The sequence below is a fragment of the Boleophthalmus pectinirostris genome, unplaced genomic scaffold (genome assembly GCF_026225935.1).
Source record: "Boleophthalmus pectinirostris isolate CB_2022bp ecotype Guang Dong unplaced genomic scaffold, ASM2622593v1 HiC_scaffold_21, whole genome shotgun sequence".
Lineage (NCBI taxonomy): Eukaryota > Metazoa > Chordata > Actinopteri > Gobiiformes > Gobiidae > Boleophthalmus > Boleophthalmus pectinirostris.
In genome coordinates this window covers 22,518,022-22,537,585 of record NW_026571175.1, presented here as the reverse complement: position 1 = coordinate 22,537,585, position 19,564 = coordinate 22,518,022, and the positions used below count along the sequence as shown (strand labels likewise).

The following is a 19,564-nucleotide window of genomic DNA, read 5'->3' as shown; positions in this document are numbered from 1 at the left end:
TTTGGAGTGTTTACGACTATTAACCATAAGAGCTTGACGGTTTGAACAGCAAAGTCTACCACAGATCTGTTCTCAGTTTTAAACCACAGACTCTTTTGGTGTGCTTCTGTGAACACAGTCTATTGCAGTGAGTCATGTTTGCGTCACTGGATTACCGCTTTATTAACATTGGCCTTGGGCGTTGTGCGTCTCTATGTTAAACACCAAACAAGGAAACTCTGTAATTGAGGTCAAGCTTACTTAGCAGTTTAAGTGATAGAATTATTAATAATTACACAATGTTACAAAGTGTCCTGTCTAGTAAAGATCTAGGGAGGATCTGTTTGACTGTTGGAAACCATCCAGTAACTAACACCGGTTTCCTGTAGTTGACGTTCCCAAAATTAAGCCAGATTTGGTCTATAGCAGCTATAATGGTAAATAGTGAACAGCAGTATTGTTGATTTAGCTCATGTGGTCATAATATTGGTCTAATTGTTGCATAATTCTTTTACAAAAATAGCATAGTGAACGAAGTTTTATGCTAAGCTGTGTTAGAAACGGGGACAAAACAGAACCAAACAACTTGCAGCCAGGTCAAACATTAAACATCTCTTTTTCCAAATTTCATGGTGCTGTTTTTGTTTTTCAATTTGCAGAAGAGAAAGATGAGTTGGCCTGACCCTGACCGCTCTGGTGTACTCCCAGCGAAGCATAAACACCAGGAAAAACATGCAGTTTGTGAAGCTGTGACGTGTCTCCCTGAACTGGATGAACAAAGCTCTCACAAGGCAAGGACTAACAAACAATCGAAGCCTAGTTGCACAGATGGACATAAGTTTATCGCTTTATCAAAAGGGGAAAATAAAGAAATGCACTGTGGGATCTCTCAACCCGCTCCAGTAACTCAGGACAGCTCTGTATCCTCAAGTACCACCACGTCAGATTCACCTTAGTGGACCCGCCACATGGAGGCGCTAAAGCGAGAGAGAGTGAAGGATCTCTGTGTTACATAAGCTCACACTGCAGCAGTATGTGACCGCTGCGGGGCAAGAAGAGGTGGAGAGACACAACATGTAGTCATTAACCACTACATGGACAGGGGACTATTTATATGACATGGTGGACACTCATCAGCTTATACTTTATTTGACTTTGGCCCATGTGACAACAAGGGAAAGGCTTTCAATTTGTTGTATTTGTTTAAGGCGTGCAAGTGTCCAAGAGAGCGGAGACAATGCAGAAATCCAAACTTATACAACGATGACATAAGGGAGTTTCAGAACATGGATGCTTGTTGACCAAAATATGCACATTCACGTGTTTAAAAATTTAAGGCAAATTACATTTAATACAAGTAAAATAGTGCACTTTTGAAAAAATAAACAGTAAACATATTTTTTATATATTGAACTTACCCTTTTAAAGGAGTCTAACTCTAATTATTATGTGGCTAAGCAGCAGTAGTTTAGACAAAGCCCTTGTCTCTAAACAAAGAAAGCTGGAAATTTAAAAGGTTTTGAGCCAGAGCTGAGCCAGACGTTTACTGTGTACTGAGTACAAAGTCCAAGTGTTTAATTGTTATGATGCATAACATTGTGAATGGAAAAAACCCTTTTATGGCATAAAATGTTCAATAAGAGGAAAGAATGTCTCAGTCTAATGGACAGTGTCTTTAGATTGTTTAAAAGCTTCAGTAAAAAATGCTTTACTGTTGATTTTAGGGAAACACGTGGGTTCTCAACACATCTACATTTCAAGTATTGTGGACCATTGTTTATATAAAAGTCATATCATTCATGTTGAATGGAGTTTCATCTCTGGTTCTTTGCACCGGGCGGCCTTAACTTGACAGTCAGAACACATAACATTACATATTTAGGCCTAAAAATGCAGCCAGTAATTAAGCTGGCCTTAAACCTATTAAGCACCTTTGGTTCTTTTTGCTGCATTTTTGAAAGCTTTGTTTTAGATCTTTATTGTATGTTTTTCATTAAGGAATTCTGCTTAATGTTTCACAAAACAGTTAAATAATTGCAATGTCAATGCAATATTTCAATGTAATAAAATAAACAACATAGCTTCTTTTTATCGCAGAACGTGTGCTTATATTCTACACATGCTTAATCTTACATGTTATCACATCAGAGAAGCAGCCGCTGGGAGACTAAACACTTTTATATTGATTTATTGTTTTAATGCAGCCGGAGCAGCTTTACATCTGTGACACGTGTACAAGTTACATAACACATGTTTACGTTTTGTTATGCAGTCAAACACAAATGTGAATCCACCAAAGGTAATAAAGAGACAGAGAGTTCAGAAAGCAATGTCAGTCAAAAATGTACTTCAAAAGACCTGTTTATTTTTTCCCAAAGAAATAGCTCTTTCTGTAGTTTGGATGCCCACTTCAAATTGTAGGAAAAGATTGACAAGTTGTTGAATGTGTGGTGGGACATGAAGGACTTCTGCAATTTAAAGAGCCAGAACAAAGTTATGACATAGATCATAAAATAGCATAATATGATATCATAACTTTGTTTCCACATCAAAAACTGACCTGAATTTGTGTTTTGTTTTATTCACACATGTTTAACACACACAGACATGTGATGTCATGTGGTAATACAGGAAGTGCTCCTCTTGTTTTTAAACTCCATACATTTTCACTAGAATCATTTGTATAATTTCACCTCTGGAATTGCTGATCTCTCCTAAACTAAAGATAAAAGGTAGCTGTCAACCTGAAAATTACTGCTTCATGACATCACAAAGACGAACAGAGCATTTTCAGCTTTGGAGATGTAGGCCAACCTATAATAAAGCTGTGATGTGAACCTGTGAAAGAAACAAAACACAGTCTAACTATTCTAATTATTCCTGAAAACAACATCCAAAAAGCAATTAATCTCATTGTTTACATAATTCATGATATCAATGTAAAAGTGGGACATTGTCTAAATAAAAACCATTGTACATGCATGTTCTAGCTGTACCACATTTTTGCATCCTTTTTTTCTTTAAAAGGACCCATATTGCGGTATGTTTTGATCTTTGTTATGATGTTGTTTCCTCATCAAAAACATACCTAGAGTATTTAGTTTGCCTCTCAAAAGAAAGAAAACACTCTTTTCCACTTTATGATGCCATGTGGTACTAAAGTAAGTGCTCCATTATGTTTTTAAACTCTATACACCTTCACAAGAATCAGCTGAATTGTTTCAGATGTGGAATTGCCAATCTCTACTAAACAAAAGGTAAAAGTTAGCTGTCACCTTGAAAACTAATGCTTCATGACATTACAAGGTGGAACAGAGCATTTTAAGCTTTGGAGATAAAGGCTCAAACATGTGAATGAAACAAAACACAACTCCAGATATGTTTTTGATGTGGTAATATCATGGCTTAAAGCCCACGACACCCAGTTTCTCGTAATATAACACAGACCTTTAAATATATATTTATTTTGCATTTACTGCAGACGGCGCTGTTTGGATCTCTGTCCACTAGAGGGGGCGCTTTTATTTTCCTTTACGGAAGTGCGCCGCGCCGCTCAGAGAAGAGTCCACGAGTAAACAGCATTGTATGGGATCGCTAGGTGTTAGCTTCAAATGCCATGTAATATTATCCTATTACGCCCGATAAAAGTTATAAGCGACAAATCCCAGGTAGATAAGAGATCATACTATAAAACAGTTTTATTTTAAGCTTTTTAGTGTCATGATGAACTCGGAGCGACGTGAGGACGTTGTAATATTTGTGCTACGCTAACCTAGCCTGCTGAGCTAGCTTCCAGGCTTTTTGAGTAGAAAGTTTTACGTGGACAATATCATGGCTGCGGGAGCGTCTTCTGGTGGTTCTCTGGAGTCCACTTTAGACAGAAAGTTTCAAAATGTGACCAACACCATGGATTCAATACAAGGGCTGTCTACGTGGTGCATCGAGAATAAGAAATACCACAGTGTGATTGTGCGGCAGTGGCTCAAACATGTGAAGAAAGGTGAGTGAAGGCAGGTGCACACTCAAAACACAAATGCACTATTACTGTGACACAGAGGGGACTTGATTTGCTGAGCCTTGTAATCAAAATATGCACATTAACTTAAGCAATAGTGCTGTATTTTTGTAACAAGAATGCCCAGTTTAATTTCCTTAAAGGTGCTGGTGCACAGTGTAACTTTGTCTCCATGGAGATATTACTGCCTTGTCTGGTATGTCCCACAGTATGGCAATGAATGTTCCGCAGTACTTCTTTTATAGAGACGAGCAGGTGATACCAACAGCCAGTAAGTTACAGGTCAGATCCGCAGAGGCGAGCCTGCTCATAGTAAGAATGCATGTTTTTATTGTATTTTTGAGTAATAAAACCACATGCAACTTAATAAATGCAACATAGATACATTAAAGGCCATACTGTGAAACATTCAAATTAATAACATCTCCATTTACACGATATACAATATAGATATGGGGCATATGCAAAGTATGTTGCTACATGTAGATGGAGTTGTTAACCATAAAACAGACATGAACATAAAACATTAACACAAACTAACATTACATATTAAAATATAAAAGGAGCAGGCTTGTGTAGATGCTTTTTTGGCTGTAATCTGTGATTTACATTTTTGCTTGACGTCCTTGAATGTGTTGTAAATATGTCAAAGGGATCTTCACATTTGTTGTTGACTGGAGATAAAATATTTTGTGATTCAGTTCAGTTTGTGTTGTCGTGTGTCTGCTTAATGGCTGATGTTTTGAGTTTAATGCTGTCATTTTGTCTATAAACGGACTAGGCTTCCATTATAAGATTATCATAGGATTGCTTTGGCTTTGATTAAACATGTATATTTTGCTAAAAAACACAAGAGTGTAATTAAATAGACTAAATGTCTTTATTTATCCAGTAGTGAATTAACTGCATTTGCAAATTTTTGTTTTTTTTCTTAGTTTTATTGGTCTGGAGTCATATATGGTTAATGAAAATATATAAAATATATGAAATTCTAGTTCGATATCCTTATCAGGTTAAGGAATAGACCCAGTACTTGATACCGATTCCGATACTATGATGATAATTAAAAACACTCTTTATTTAGACAATAGAATGCCATTTTCAGCATTAAATACTTATATTTTCTGTTATATTACCATGCAGCCATATATCTGTGTAATCTCTGTCTTTAGTACTAGTCTATGTGGTCTTATACTTGTTTTGATACGTTGATACTTGCTCACATTAGCATCAGTGTCAATACTAGTTTTTATATTGATTAGTGTCTGATTTTCAGTACTTTTGAAAAAAAAAGCAGCCATAAGTCTGGAGTGTTCTGTGCACATACCTGTGTTTCGGTGAATGAAAAGGATAGAACAGTCACACCAAATACCACCACAGAAAAGACTACCAGGTCTAAATCAAGTATGTAACAGGTCTATTCCAGGTCTAATCTAGGGCTAATCAAGTCCTAATAGGGGACTACATTATTTCCACTATAGTTGTTGAAAGTTGAAATTACTAGTAGGGATACATTATGCTATAATGGTAATGGATATTGAAGCCCATACTGAAAAAATTGCTGGATCAGATATCGACTTAAAAAAAACAGTTCAGCTGATATCATGGTCAAATTCATGTATGAAGACTATTTGCTGGCCGTAGTTGGCCCAGAAAATGTCATAATTATTTATACTATATATATTATATTATATTAACAGATTTGGAGCATTTTTATCTTGTTTTTGTTTAAAGAAATAAATACTGGTTTCATTCATGGTATTGGTATCAGTATCGGCAGATGGTTAAAGCTGTATTATAAGTCAGCATCTGAACGGAAAAAGCTGGATCGGTGCATCCCTAGAATTTACCCAAAGGAGGACAAAGAAGTGGATGAAATCTCTTCCACTGTAGATGCATCTCCTGTATTTCATCTGTTTGTTCTTGTTTTAAATAGAGGTAGATCAATATCAGGCACATACTTGACTTTTTGGCTAATTTCCAGCATAAGCTTGATCTGCTGCCTAAAAATACACACAAAGCTTTAAATTATTAATTAACAATTTAGTACAAAGAAAAAAATACAGCTCTCTTAAAGGTTTGTGGTAAAACAGGGCTGTGGGTGAGTTTGTTGTAAATTTAAATGATATAAATTGGGGAAAATACTCAAAATAGGGCAAAAAATCTACCAGAAATATCATCATTGGTCTCTCTGAATTTTAAACAATCAGTATCAACATATTAGTTGATCTTTAGTTTTAAGTCCACCAAAACACTGTGCTCTTCATTGCTTTAATAAGCTTGCCCATTATATTTTCTTTTCCATAGTCAAGCCTTAATTTATTACAAAAATGCCCTGTAAAGTTGTTAAAATTGTCTTTTAGAAAGTTTTTTTTTTTTTGCTACAATCTTTTAATTTTGAGATAATTCTTCCCTAAATAATCTGCCTTTGTGTTGGCCTTTAAATGGATAGTTTTAGACTGAGAATTTGTAGCTGCTTTTCTGTTTTATGAGTAGTGCCGTCTTTGAATATCTATGGTATCTTTTCCTTTGAGAAGAATGATATGAATTAGATGTATTTTGTGAATATGAAACAAAGACACCAATAGGTTTTGTCTGAGACATTGTTCTCTAAAGTTAAATAGTAATTAATAATATACTAAAAATAGAGTGACATTAGTTAATCTGACACTGTCTTTATTTGTGTTTGACAGCCAGTCCCTCTCACAGACTGAATCTTCTGTATCTGGCCAATGACGTCATTCAAAACTGTAAAAGGAAAAATGCCATAGTTTACAGAACGGCTTTTTCTGAAGTTCTGGTTGATGCTTTTTTGCTGATCAAGTAAGTCATGTTTGTTTGTTTATGTTTTATTAGACTTGACAAGCTTCAGTATCTCACACATGACAATAATGAATATAATAAAATGCAAAAATGATAAAATAATGAATGCAGCAACAATAGCATAAGCCTCGTGTTGAATAAGGCACAAATATACAAATTTTTATAGCCTACAATAACATCTAGTAAATATCAAGTACACCTAGGCTATACTGCCCTACAAAGGAAAAATGCAGTATCTGTTTTGACCGTTAAACTGAGAAAAATGACTTTAAAGTTTTGATGTTGTCACTCTGTGTATATCAGAGGTGCACTAATAATGGTATGTTTATGTGTTACTCTATAAGTAAATACATAACCAATCACAACCATTACCTCTGATTTGACCTTTGACCTCTTAATGAACAGTTAAACTACAGTTCGAGAAAATAAATTTGGGGAGACTTGTGACCATCCAAAAAGTATTTTAGTTTATGTGTTCAATTGAGTTTCATTGGTTTCATGTCTATATTTTATCGCATTTCAGAATTACACAATAAAACAAATTGCAGCATCTGCACGTTGTGTAAAACTCCAGTAAAACGATGGAAAAGTGCCGTGTCTGTGTTTCAGTTCGTCAGTTAGAACCTTCCAAGTTACTGCGCTTTTCCTTTGTATAACCAAAGCATTTGTAGTTACTGCAGATTTAACATAAACATTTCTGAAAAACGAGAAACGAAACTTTGTCACCAAATAAAACTGGTTATATGAAGCTGGTTTATGGCAGTTACTGTACTTTTTCTTTTGTGTTGGTGGAGTAAGATAAGAGTGCATTAGAATTGTTATGTCTTTATTTGTCTTTGCCAGAGTGTAATTTGATCCTGTTTTTGTCAGCTCCGATGGAGACGCCAAGGTGCTAAAATCTGTGGAGAGGATATTGTCAATTTGGGAAGAACGAAGTGTGTACGAAGGCAACCTCTTATCTGACCTGAGGAGCGCTTTGGTCAAAGAGGAGTCACCCCCAGAGACCCCCGTTGAACAAAAGAGTAAGTTAGATCAGCATGACTGTAGTTATGTTATAACTACATTGTCCAAATACATACGGGTGTTTTGAACACATGACTCTCATTTAAATCAAAGGTGCACTGTGTAACTTTTCTGATTGGGGTCTGTCACCAGCCTGTCTCCATGGAGATATGGAGATATGGAGATATGGCTTTGCCATAATAAGACATTTAACAAATCTTTCTTGCATTAATTCAGTTCCAGATGTTTTTATAGCCATTTCAGTTTTTCAGTCATCTGACTTGTACCTTGGGCTTGTGGCGTCTGCTGCTTGTTTCCCTGTGGATGTGGAAAGTTACATAGTGCTCCTTCCACCGTCCAGTACATTCTTCATAACCTTTTCATGCAAAGTACCACTTCGCTATTGCTTTTAGATTATGTATGTATTGTTATAATAAAAACTGACAGATCATAGTGGTGGTCCCTCTGTTTACAAAGGGGGACTGGAGGGTGTGTTCCAATTACAGGGAACACTCCTCAGCGTCCCCGGTAAGGTCTGTTCCAGGGTACTGGAGAGGAAAATCCGATAAATAGTCGAACCTCGGATTCAGCAGGAGCAGTGTGGTTTTCATCCCGGCCGCAGACACAGGACCAGCTCTACACTCTCCATCGGATGCTCGAGGGTTCATGGGAGTTTGCCCAACCAGTCCACATGTGCTTTGTGGATCTGAAGAAGGCTTTCAACCGCGTCCCTCTTGGTGTCCTGTGGGGGGTGCTCTGGGAGTATGGGGTTTGGGGCTCTTTGCTAAGGGCTGTCCGGTCCTTGTATGACCGGAGCAGGAGCTGTGCTCGCATTGCCGGCAGTAAGTCAGACCTGTTCCCGGTGCATGTTGGACTCTGCCAGGGCTGCCCTTTGTCACCAATTCTGTTCATTGTATTTATGGACAGAATTTCTAGCCGCAGTCAGGGGCTGACGGGAGCCCGGTTTGGAGACCACAGGATCTCATCTCTGCTGTTTGCAAATGATGTTGTCCTGATGGCTTCATCAAACCAGGACCTGAAGCATGCACTGGGGTAGTTTGCAGCTGAGTGTGAAGCAGTTGAAGATGTTATGATAACAATACATTAGTCTTAACTACCGCTTTTTCAGATGCTCAAAGTCGCATTACAATTTGGTGCAATATTCATTCTGTCCACACTCGGTTGTGGTACACTTCAACTGTAGCCAAAGCTGCCCTGAGGCAGACTGACAGAACAGCCAGGCGGCCAATCTGCCCCATCTGCCCCTACGATCACCACTAATCACACACAACACTTTCATTCTAGGCACTGTGGGTGAAATTTTATTTACTTTTTAATTTATTTTTTCTGCAGCACCAATTGAATCCACAGCCGAAATACGCTCTAGGATTGTAGCTGAATTTGTGGTAAGAATAATGCTGTAATAATGACTACAGTTTCACAATAGTTTGGGAGTGTGAGTCTGACTTCTGTTTGCTGTAGCCTCAGGCCTTTATCGACCAACTGTCCAAGTACCAGCGCTCTGTGGACGAGGTGGACCTGAGAGAGAAACAGCTGACCGCCATGAGGCTGGACATCTGCAACTCTGAAACACTAAAGAAACTCAAAGGTGCCAATTTAAACTCTCTGTATTATTATGTATTACATTAGTAAGTAAAAAGCAGAAATACGCCAAAAAATGTCTTTTAAATGTATTAGCTAAGGTTATGTAAGTATCAAAAAAAATATGAACTTGAGCTAAAAATGAAGTTATTTACCAATTTTCTGCAGCATTGTGGGTAATTTTACTGCCATATTTCATATTTTCTGACACTTAGTTCTTAAGTAATCCATTTAAATACATTTTTGGCACATTTCTGATGGATTGACATAATATTTTCTGAAGACTGGCATTGGAATTCTCCAGAAAATGTATTATACAATGTTCATTTTAGTCAGTATCCTAGTGATAAATGAAGATTGCTTTTCTATTGGTTTAAAAATGACACCAGAATCTCACCTGGGTTGATGTTAATGATGTTTACTTCGTATCTAGGAACACAAATGGGCAACTTTCTTGGAATATGAAGAAGTAATTCCACATATACTACCATTAAAATATAATATATATATATATATATATTTATATATATATATTATGCCATATATATATTATGGTTGTTTTTAAACTATGGGGGAGAATGTGAGACCATGGGGGACCATCATGGTGTCCTCTATTAATGGAAAACACTGCTGAACTTGTTTTGATGTTTATAGATAAAGCTGGAGGAAAGAAATTTTCCAGAGACTTTGAGGAGGGAAGTGCACAGCTCCAAGAGTTTGTGAAGTTTCTCGAAAAACAAAATAAAACATCGGCCCCGATCCTGGAAGCTCTGAGCAATGCCGACGTCTTCTATGAAATGCAGTACAAAGAAGTGAAGATTGTGGCAAATGTGAGTGAAAACTGAGGCTTTAATAATTGATAAGCAATATATAGAAAGGCAATAGGCTGGTTATTATTCATGTTTTTTTTTTTAACATCAACACCTTTGAGCTTATTTTATGGTTTTATTCATGGTTTAGTTGTTAGGTACATTGTGTAACTTTTCTGGGGGAGTGTCAATGCTTTTCTTCATGGAGGTATTATTGCTTTATCTAGAATGTTTCAGAATATGGCATTAAATGTTTCTATCTTCATGGAGACCGAATTGGACCAAGTTACAGTTCAGATCTGTAGAGTGGCACAGCCAGAAAGCTGGTAATCTAGGTATTTTTGAACTATAAAACCGCATGTAATATAATAAATGTAAAGTAGAGCTTTTTAATGTCATACTGTTTAACATTCGAGTCAGAGCAATGACATATTCATAAAACACAAGCAGGTGACGGACCCCCAACTAAAAAGTTTCATAGTGCATCTTTAAGACCTGGTTTAGTCCTGTTGTTAGAATTCAAATAGAGTCCAAATTGTGTTCTAACTGGTGTTTAATATAAAAAGTCTAAGATCTTCTGATAGACAACATTTCTTCCTGTGTCATCCAGGCGTACCAGACCTTTGCCAATCGCGTGAACCATCTGAAGCGTAAACTGGACAGTTTGAAGGCCACTCTGCCCAGCCTGGATGACTCCCCCCTGCCCTCACCCTCTGCAGATGCCCCCTCCCCCACGGGCTCAGAGTCCCCCTTCCACAACCTGTCCTTGGCCCATCCTGACCCAGAACTGGATGGGTCTGCTCTGGATGACGATGCAGAACCTCCAGCCCCCAGCCCCCTGTCTTCACCAGGGGCGTCCCCAAAACATGCAACGATCGGGGCCAGTGACAATATAGAGGTGGAGGACATGGAGCTGTCTGATGAGGAGATGGACAGTGGCGGCATTATAGGTGAGGATTTTAAATGGTAGATACTTTGTTCGTTAAAGGGCCTATATTACACTATCTACGTTATAATGTTGTTTCCTCATCATAAACAGACCTGGAGTTGTGTTTTGTTTCATTCATACATGTTTAACATAAAACATATCTAGGCTGAGTTCTTCTCTCACACAGAGAATATGTGGACTGTTCCACCTTGTGATGTCATTTGGTAATACAAGAAATGCTCCATTGTGTTTTAAACCCCATACACCTTCACTAGAATCATTTGGATCACTTCAGCCCTGGAGCGACCAATCTCTACTGAGCTAAAGGTAAGAGGTAGCTGTTAATTTGAAAAACGTGACCTCACAAAGTGGAACAGAGCATTTTGAGCTTTGGAGATGTAGACAGACTAATAATATAGAATTACTTAAACATGCGTGAATGAAACAAAACTCCAGATATGTTTTTGATTAGGTTAAAACATTATAACACAGCTAAAAGTTCACAGGAATCAGTTTTGTGTAATATAGGACCTTTAATTTCCATGTCAACTAAAATACATGATTTTATTCTATAATAATGACTTCTAAGCATCATTAACAAAATAGAAATCTGTTAGCCATCAGCAAGACCACTTAAATCCGTTAGCCATCAGCAAGACCACTTAAAGTTAACTACTAATTAGTCAATGTAATCTCTCATTTGTCCAAGAGTGGTCCATGTTAGAAAAGGTTTCTGCATTTACTTTTAACTACCTTCAAAAGTTTTTCTGCCTAATTAGTAATAATTTTTAATTACCTCTTCTCATTTTCACCAGATTATGTAAATCCTTCAAGAGAAAATTGCATTTAAGTTACTTTCAATATTGTTATAAAAACAGTATTAGAGAGATACAGTATAAAAAGGGCTGCTAATGCATTTCCAGCTCTTCAGAATCTTGACTTGACTTTGTCTACTGGAAGTTCCTGTTATGAATGAAAGTCTGATCCATTTGATCAATCTCCTGTATGGACAACTGCTGATTGGTGTGTGTTGTTTTTAGATGTACTGTACAACAACAAATAAATTTATGTCTCTTTTGTTTATTTTAAGAATGTCTTAAACTTATTCCTCACTTTCCTAACACTTTCATAGCATCCTACTTATTTACTGAGATCATTTTTACAGGTGCTTTATACAACTTTTAGAGGCCAGAGTTTTGCAACTAGCATGCTAACAGCACACCGGCACTGCAACAATCAGATCACACAGCAGTCTAATTTTAAACCTAAGAGCTGCTTTTACAATATATCTGTACTGGTTCAAGAGAAACTATTCTTTATTACATGAACAAAATGAGGTACATGCCCTTTGAAGGTGCACCACGCAAATTTTCTGGTGGAGGGTTTGCTACCTTTTTGTCTCCATGGCGATGTTATGACTTTCCTTGGAATGTTCCCTAGTATGACATTAGACAGGTACATGTAGCATTTATTCATTATGGGTGTTTTTATTGCTCAGAAATACAATGGTGCATTTTGTGAATAGGGGTGACTCTCCACAGATCTGAACTGTAATGTAGCGTAGTGCAGGTAGAAATGTTACGCAGTGCACCTTAGTAGTTCTACAGTACAGTTCTAATGTTACTGATGGAAAGTTACCATAGATTTTTCCCTGCTATGTCTGTACTTATGATTCATGGTGTGGTTCCCTTGTGTCGCTTCTCCTGTGATAGTGGAGGAGCAGACTGCGTACGCCGTTCAGACAGAGGTGCCCACTCCAGCCCCTCACAGCTCGGACTCATCAGTCGTCCCACAGCCGACTGTCCCGGAGGTCACCCCCCTCGCTGCCCCTCTCAGCGCCCCTCCTGCGGCCGCAGTCGAAGGTGTTGACCTGGGTAAAATTGGCTCTTTCCTCAACAGTTTGAGCTCAGTCATAAAGAACACAGGTGAGTGCTGCTGCCGCTGCTCTGTTGAGGGCAGCTCTGGTTATAGATACATTTCAGGCACTAGTGGTAAATAATAAATACGTTCAGATTACACCTTCTGAATTTTAGAATGATTCATACCATTCACTTGGCACTCTGCATAGAAATGGTACCTCTCCTGAGGTCTGCACATGTAGTCATGTCACATGTGACAACTTTTAATTTTCACTATTCAAATGATTAAAGACTCTTTTCCACTGGCGCAGTTCTCTTGGGGCTGCCCTGGTGCTGCTCCCTCCAGCCCCAGGGTCCAGAGTCAGTGCTCTGCTACGTGAGACACTGACTGTCACTCAAACAACTCATGTTTTCTTAATAAAGGAAATCTAAATTATACCTGAATTATACTTTTCATCACAAGGCTGATCTCTGCCATTCACAAAAGTCCAAGTTTGTGGTACTCTGAGACAAAGCTAAAGCTAGCGTAAACACAAGAAATTCTGGTTTATTGTCATCTTTTACTGCATTTATTTAATTTCTCTGCACCTCTACACCATGTTTTAGCATCTTTTTATATAATGCTTTGGGTTTGGCTCATGTTAGATGCATTATGCACTGGAAATGTAATGTTTTATCAGCTTTTTGCTGTCTTGTTTTCACCTGACTCTGCATTCTCGTGTCCAATTATCTCGTTGTTATCATCTCAGGGTTGTTAACCACCCTGTAGCCGTTCTGCCCCCAAACCCTCTGGGTGCAATACCCTCCAGCATCAGACCCCTCAAATGGGGTGGTACAGTTCACTTTAGTCATTGAAGATGCTTGTGACCCGTATCGATCCACTCCAAAGTAAATCAGCAGTGACGAGGCTTACTTAAGATGCCGTCTAAAGCAGTTGACAGTAATCTAGTTAAACAGAGTTCTGCTGTTCTGATGACACAGTTGACATCTGTGAAATATTTGCCTTCTATCTGGGATCACATTATGTTTTATAGATATCAAAATGTTACCTTTTACAGTGTTTCAACCGTATAACCCATTTTAGGAGATCAAAAGACGTAGTCTGTGAATTAAATATTTTAAACACTAATAAGTTGTTTTAAACACTAATAATGTTTACCAGCTGTACGCATCTGTTTGCAAGGATTTTTGTTGGTTAATAAAAAACAGATTGTGCTGGCCTGTTTTGAACATATTGTACTTTAACAGATTATACTGTTCTTATGCATAATTAGTTTATTTTGGAATAGGGATGTTGCAAAATCAAATCTGTGTTACGGTTATTGTGAAAAGAGTTTTGGAAAATATCTGATTTAATGAAAGTAAAGGTAATGTGTCACAACCAGCAAAATATAGAAGCACTTTTTAGATATTTTTTTGTGTTAGTGTGGTAAAATTATGCTATTATTAATAATTGTGATTATTCAGGTCATGATATAATCAAAGACCTAAAAATAATCATAAGCTTGACACCCCTATTATGAAATGATTAATAAAATAAGCAATATGCAACTGAAAACACTGGATTGTGGCTAGATAATGTAACTTTGCTCATCTTTCTGGGACAGGACCCTCACAGGACTCCAAAAACCCTTCTTCTGCGCACACGGCCTCAGCTGCCCTTGCAGTTCTACAGGATCAGAGCTCTTTGTCTAAACTTCTCTCAAAAGTGGATATGAGTGCGTCAGACCTGCTCAACGCTCTCACCAAAGTCCAAGCCAAAGGAGGGATAGAGGGTGAGAAGAACTACACTCACACCTATTAGACACTCGAGCATTATGACTTTGCTGGGGTGAAGAGAATAATACAAAGGGTCACCTGAAGGTCCTTTATTATGCAAAACTGACTTTTCTGAGTAACCCTTTGTTATAAATTTGTCTACATCGCCAAAGCTCAAAATGCTCTCTTCTACCTGTTGATGTCATGTGGTGGTAGTTTTCAAGTTAGTGGATGGCTTTAACCTTTAGTTTAGTAGAGATTGGGAAGTCCAAAAGTCTGAAATCATCTAAATGATTCTAGTGAAGGTATATGGAGTTTTAAAACAATGGTGCACATGAGTGTTTTCAGTTTGAATGAAAAGTTCAACCCCGCAGGGATTGTGGTAAATGTGAAAGAAATAAAACAGAACTCCAGGCATGTTTGATGTGGAAACAGCATTATAACATTGATAAGAATATTGCATAATATGGGAGTTATTATTATTTGAGGGGAGTTGTTTATTTATTTTTTTATTTTTTTTATTTTTTTCTTCATATTTTAGATGATGCCATACTGCCAGGGGATACAATTGATTGTGTGGCATTTTCACAAGAAATATACAAAAGTTAACAAAAGTTAATACACAAAAATATTGAACCTGGTCCTTTCTAATAATGACTAGACCCTGAAACTTAACATATAAAAAAAAAAAAGAATTAATTTCCATCTGTAGTCATTGACTTATACTGTGATGATATCTGAACCCCAGCAATATGGCGCTAAATGAAGATTCACCCAAGCTGATGTCTTTAAGAGCTAAATTGTGCAAGATCGCTGGATCAGAGCGTTTCGAAAACCTATCCTCTTGTTGAGTGTTCTTGAGTTCAGTCTGTAGGGGTCAGTATTTATCAGAAAAGGAATAAACTGAACGCAGCCTGGTTGGGTTGGAGAGATGACTCTTTTTTTCTTTCATGATTTTTGTCTTATTAAAAACAAAATGATACCTACTTTTTCATTTTTGCCATTTTTAACTTGAAGAAATAAAAACATATATATAAATATAAAATACGGCTCCAAACTGCATACTTTCATTAAAAGAAGTTGGCTTTAAACTCCTTGATTAAAATGGCCAAAGTATATCAATGACAATTTGAAAATGTTACAAGGCAGATGCCTCTAATAATGGGTGCTGGTCTTATTTCTTTCTTCATTTCTATATTTTCCCTTTGACATAATAAACTGTGTAATTCTGAATACACAATTAACCAAAAATTCTTGTTCCCACAGGTATCACTTCACTCCTTAACAGCCCTTCGTCCCTTTTGTCCGACTCTCCGGCTTCAGGCAAGAAACCGCCCCCTCTTTCCTCCACATTACACACGGTCTCATCCCCTGCTACAATCATTTCAGAGACCTCCAACCAATCGCCCCCCTACCAAAGCCCCCTTCAGACTCAACCTGCCTCCTCTGCTCCGACCGAACCAGAACCCTCAACATTATCTGACAGTTTAGAGTCTAAAATCCACAGCTTCCTTCAGGGAAATCCAGCCTTCAGCACGTTCGATTTGGGGTTTGGGTCGACACCGACAAATGCAGCAAGTCCCGTGCAAGAAGGGACCCCTGTGCGTGACGAGGGGGGGAGCACGCCCACACAAGACGAGGTAATGGACAAAACAATGGTAGCACTTAATCCCAATCCAGTTTCTATTGGAGAGACTAGTAGCATTCTACCACAGCAAACTCCAGTTGTTCCTAATGGCCAATCTTATCAGCCTTATCCTTATGCTGACAATGCAACCCAGTCAGCTAGCACAGCACCAGCTGCAAATTATCAACAAATTTTGGCACAAATCGGAGATGTAGCCCCCAGCGCTGCCTCAAACATAACAAACATTGTAGAAAAAATCAATGAAAGTGGTTGGTTTAATGCCATTTACCCAGAAGGCAGCTCTCAGCAAAGTTTAAATGTGCCTCCGGGCCCATTGGAGACCACACAGCCTGGGCAGTTCGCATATCAATCTGTGCAAGAACCAATAGATGGCGCTGATGTGTCCACTGGTGTATATCTACCTCCCATCCCAGGCCCACCTGCTCCTCCCAACTACTACAACCCCACAGGTTTAGCTACTGGGGTCCCAGAGCAACACCCAGGCCCCATGGAAGAGCCAGCGTCAGGTGTTAGCAGTTTACTCAGTGGCGTTATAGTCCACGATCATCAACACAAGTCCTCTTTTCACCCGGACGACCCGATTTCTGACCCCCACGCCCCTGAATATTTAGACGAAAGGCGGTACCACGAAGATGAAATGTATCGGCGCGAACGTTTTCAAGAAGAGCCATACGGGCCTCCAGGTGAGCCCTATTTCGGACCAAGGCGCTTGACTCCACCCCTGTCCCCTCCAGAAGATGAATATTATGACTATCAGCATGGGGCAGCAACGTTAGCAAGGAGACCACCACTTCCACACCATCCCGATATGAGAATGAGAGGGATGAGACCGCCTCTTAGGCCTCCTCCACTGGGACATCATCCAAGGGGGCATCCGAGACCCCCGTTCCCAGGTGGGCGAGCTCCTGAGCCCTGGATGAGAGGCAAAAGACCAGGGCCAAGGAGAGGAGGAGGAGGAGGAGGGGGTCCCAACTTTCCCCCCAAGAGGCCTTTTCCCCCACGGCGGCGCTGAGTGGAGGAGGTAAAGGGGGTTAAATGAACAGCTACAGATGAAATGTCCAGTTTGAAGACACAAGTCGCACCAGAGATGTGAAAGGAGCTGACCAGAAGAGAAGACAGAAGAGTAAAGAGAATAAGAGGTGGATATATAATATAATTCACTCTTTGTGTTATTGGTTCAGTCTAAACATGTGTTTCTGTGAAGAATGCTGAGTGCATGGGGCGAGTGAGTGCATGGTCAGAGTGAACCTTCAGTCGCTGTCCGGGCCAAATGAAATCGTAAATAGTTATTTTTGCTAAAAGTAACAACAGAATGTAGTTGATGCAGTTTTTTCTGCTGTTGTTTAGTTTTTAGTGAATCTTTATCCATAAGCTGTATCCGAGAGCCTTTGGCAAATTATCAATTTAAATCAGACTTTGGAAAGAAAGATAATGGTTTGTTATATAAATAAGTTCTTTCGTGTACAAATTTGGGTAAGCATTTTTTATTTTACAAGTGAATGTAATATTTGTAAAGCTTTGCTTTATATAAAAGTGCGATAAATCGTTTCGGCGACGTTTTCTCGTCTCGTTGAGTTTCTGAAGGAGAGCGGCACCAGTTTAAAATGAGGGAGAGAGGATTATTTTTGCAGCCTCCGAAGAAGAAGTGCGTCCTGGATGAAGATTTTCATCTTCAGTTACATTTTACATTGTATTCACAAATAAAATCTGAGTTTGAAAACCTGTCTGTTTTACTTCTTTGAACCGTGGACATTGTCCTGAAAGCATCCAAGCAAACCCACACCACAACTCACCAAAACATGTCACTCAAATGTGAATTCTTCTAAAAGTAAACCCTGAAGTGCAGTTTCTGTCACTGAGTGAGTACTGCGCTGGTCATTGACATCATTCGCCTGATTAAATTAACATTAAAATTTAACACTATTTGTAGTGCTTATTTAGCAATAAGCAGTTAATGTTTCACACAAATTTATGCTTTCCACACTAGAAAGCCATTATTTTGCCTCTAGCGTTTGTGCATTCTCCAAGTTACTGAGAGTGTTTAAGTGCATTCTGAGCTGTGGGCCTTTTGCCTTAAATGCTCCTACTTAAGTTCACCTCTTATTCATTCCCATCAGCCTCTGGTTAACCACAGCCTGTGTTTGTCAGACTGAACCTGAGTCTCCTTGAACCTCCGAGCGCAGACGCTGAGGGCAGCTTAATTTAGCCCTCAGACAGACACCGGCTTCAGTGTCAGGACACTTTCATTTAGGAAAACACAAACTTTACACTTTTCCATAATCACACAACAACTTCATTACAAGGTGCTTTGATTATTACATCTTTTACTGTGAGGGTCACAAGCAAAGGTGAACTACTAGATTGATTTGAGCATGAACTATTTTTAATTTAGGGCCAATCTACTAATGCCAATAAATTCTTGTACTCAAGTAATGTTCAAGGATTGACATTCTCAGTTTAAAGTATTTTCTAGGTTTAGTAGCAAGAGCGTAACAGCATTATAAAGGAATGCGTCTATTGCTGGAGTAAGGAGTAGTTGTGGTAGTAGTAGTTATAGTACTAGTAGCATTAAATGTAGTCAAAGTCGTCATAGTAATGTGGCCTTTCTGTTTATACATATGTATTGTAATTGTTGTTACCTTTGTATAATATTCAGAGGTAAACTTATCCAATATGGAGATCTAGTTTACTCTGATTATCTAATCATTTTCTACCAGCAAATACATTATTTTTTAATACATGTACATGCTTTTAATTGTATGTGTTTGAAACATCCTAGTATTAAAGAAGTTCACAGCCAAATTTGCAGCACCCCCATTACACCCCATCTTGTTACAAAATGCAACACTACAAGCATACTGCATAAAGAGAGATGCATAATACCTACTTTTAAATATGCACTGAATACAAAATGGTGAAATTATTTATCTAGACAATTGGCCTAAATTTGCGACCACAAATCTATTTTATAACCTTTAATGCCATTTGAACTTTAGAAATAATCTTGCTCTTATAGTTTATCAAACGTTATTGGAAAAGTATTAAATTTGCAGTATTATTTTTTGTTGTTGTTTAGTTGTTTTTTGCGGAGACTTAAAAATGAGTTATGTAACTTTTGTGGTCTGCCACCTTCCTGTGTCC

The 19,564-nt window shown here is 38.3% G+C and overlaps 2 protein-coding genes across 2 annotated transcripts in view; both read left to right on the top strand.

Moving 5' to 3' along the window:
• The first annotated feature begins 3,545 nt into the window (after window positions 1–3,545).
• rprd2a (regulation of nuclear pre-mRNA domain containing 2a) lies at window positions 3,546–17,891 on the top strand. The gene is made up of 10 exons (XM_020932557.2): window positions 3,546–3,979; window positions 6,688–6,817; window positions 7,688–7,839; window positions 9,173–9,225; window positions 9,302–9,428; window positions 10,076–10,251; window positions 10,841–11,180; window positions 12,871–13,083; window positions 14,625–14,792; window positions 16,042–17,891. The coding sequence occupies exons 1-10, from the start codon at window positions 3,811–3,813 to the stop codon at window positions 17,433–17,435; spliced, it is 2,922 nt and encodes a 973-aa protein (XP_020788216.2). The 5' UTR covers window positions 3,546–3,810; the 3' UTR covers window positions 17,436–17,891.
• The window catches only part of celf3a (cugbp, Elav-like family member 3a), a 90,506-nt gene continuing 88,371 nt past the window's right edge, over window positions 17,430–19,564 (top strand). Inside the window, exon 1 of the mRNA XM_055157198.1 lies at window positions 17,430–17,562. The gene's annotated coding sequence lies outside the window, so the exon portion shown is untranslated. The remainder of the gene's footprint in view (window positions 17,563–19,564) is intronic.

Bases quoted from the DNA above. Each gene is read 5' to 3' on its own strand.
- rprd2a (XM_020932557.2), top strand. From the start codon at position 3,811: ATGGCTGCGGGAGCGTCTTCTGGTGGTTCTCTGGAGTCCACTTTAGAC. The intron at 9,226-9,301 runs GTAAGAATAATG...TGTTTGCTGTAG, and splicing joins GGATTGTAGCTGAATTTGTG to CCTCAGGCCTTTATCGACCA. The intron at 10,252-10,840 runs GTGAGTGAAAAC...TGTGTCATCCAG, and splicing joins AAGTGAAGATTGTGGCAAAT to GCGTACCAGACCTTTGCCAA.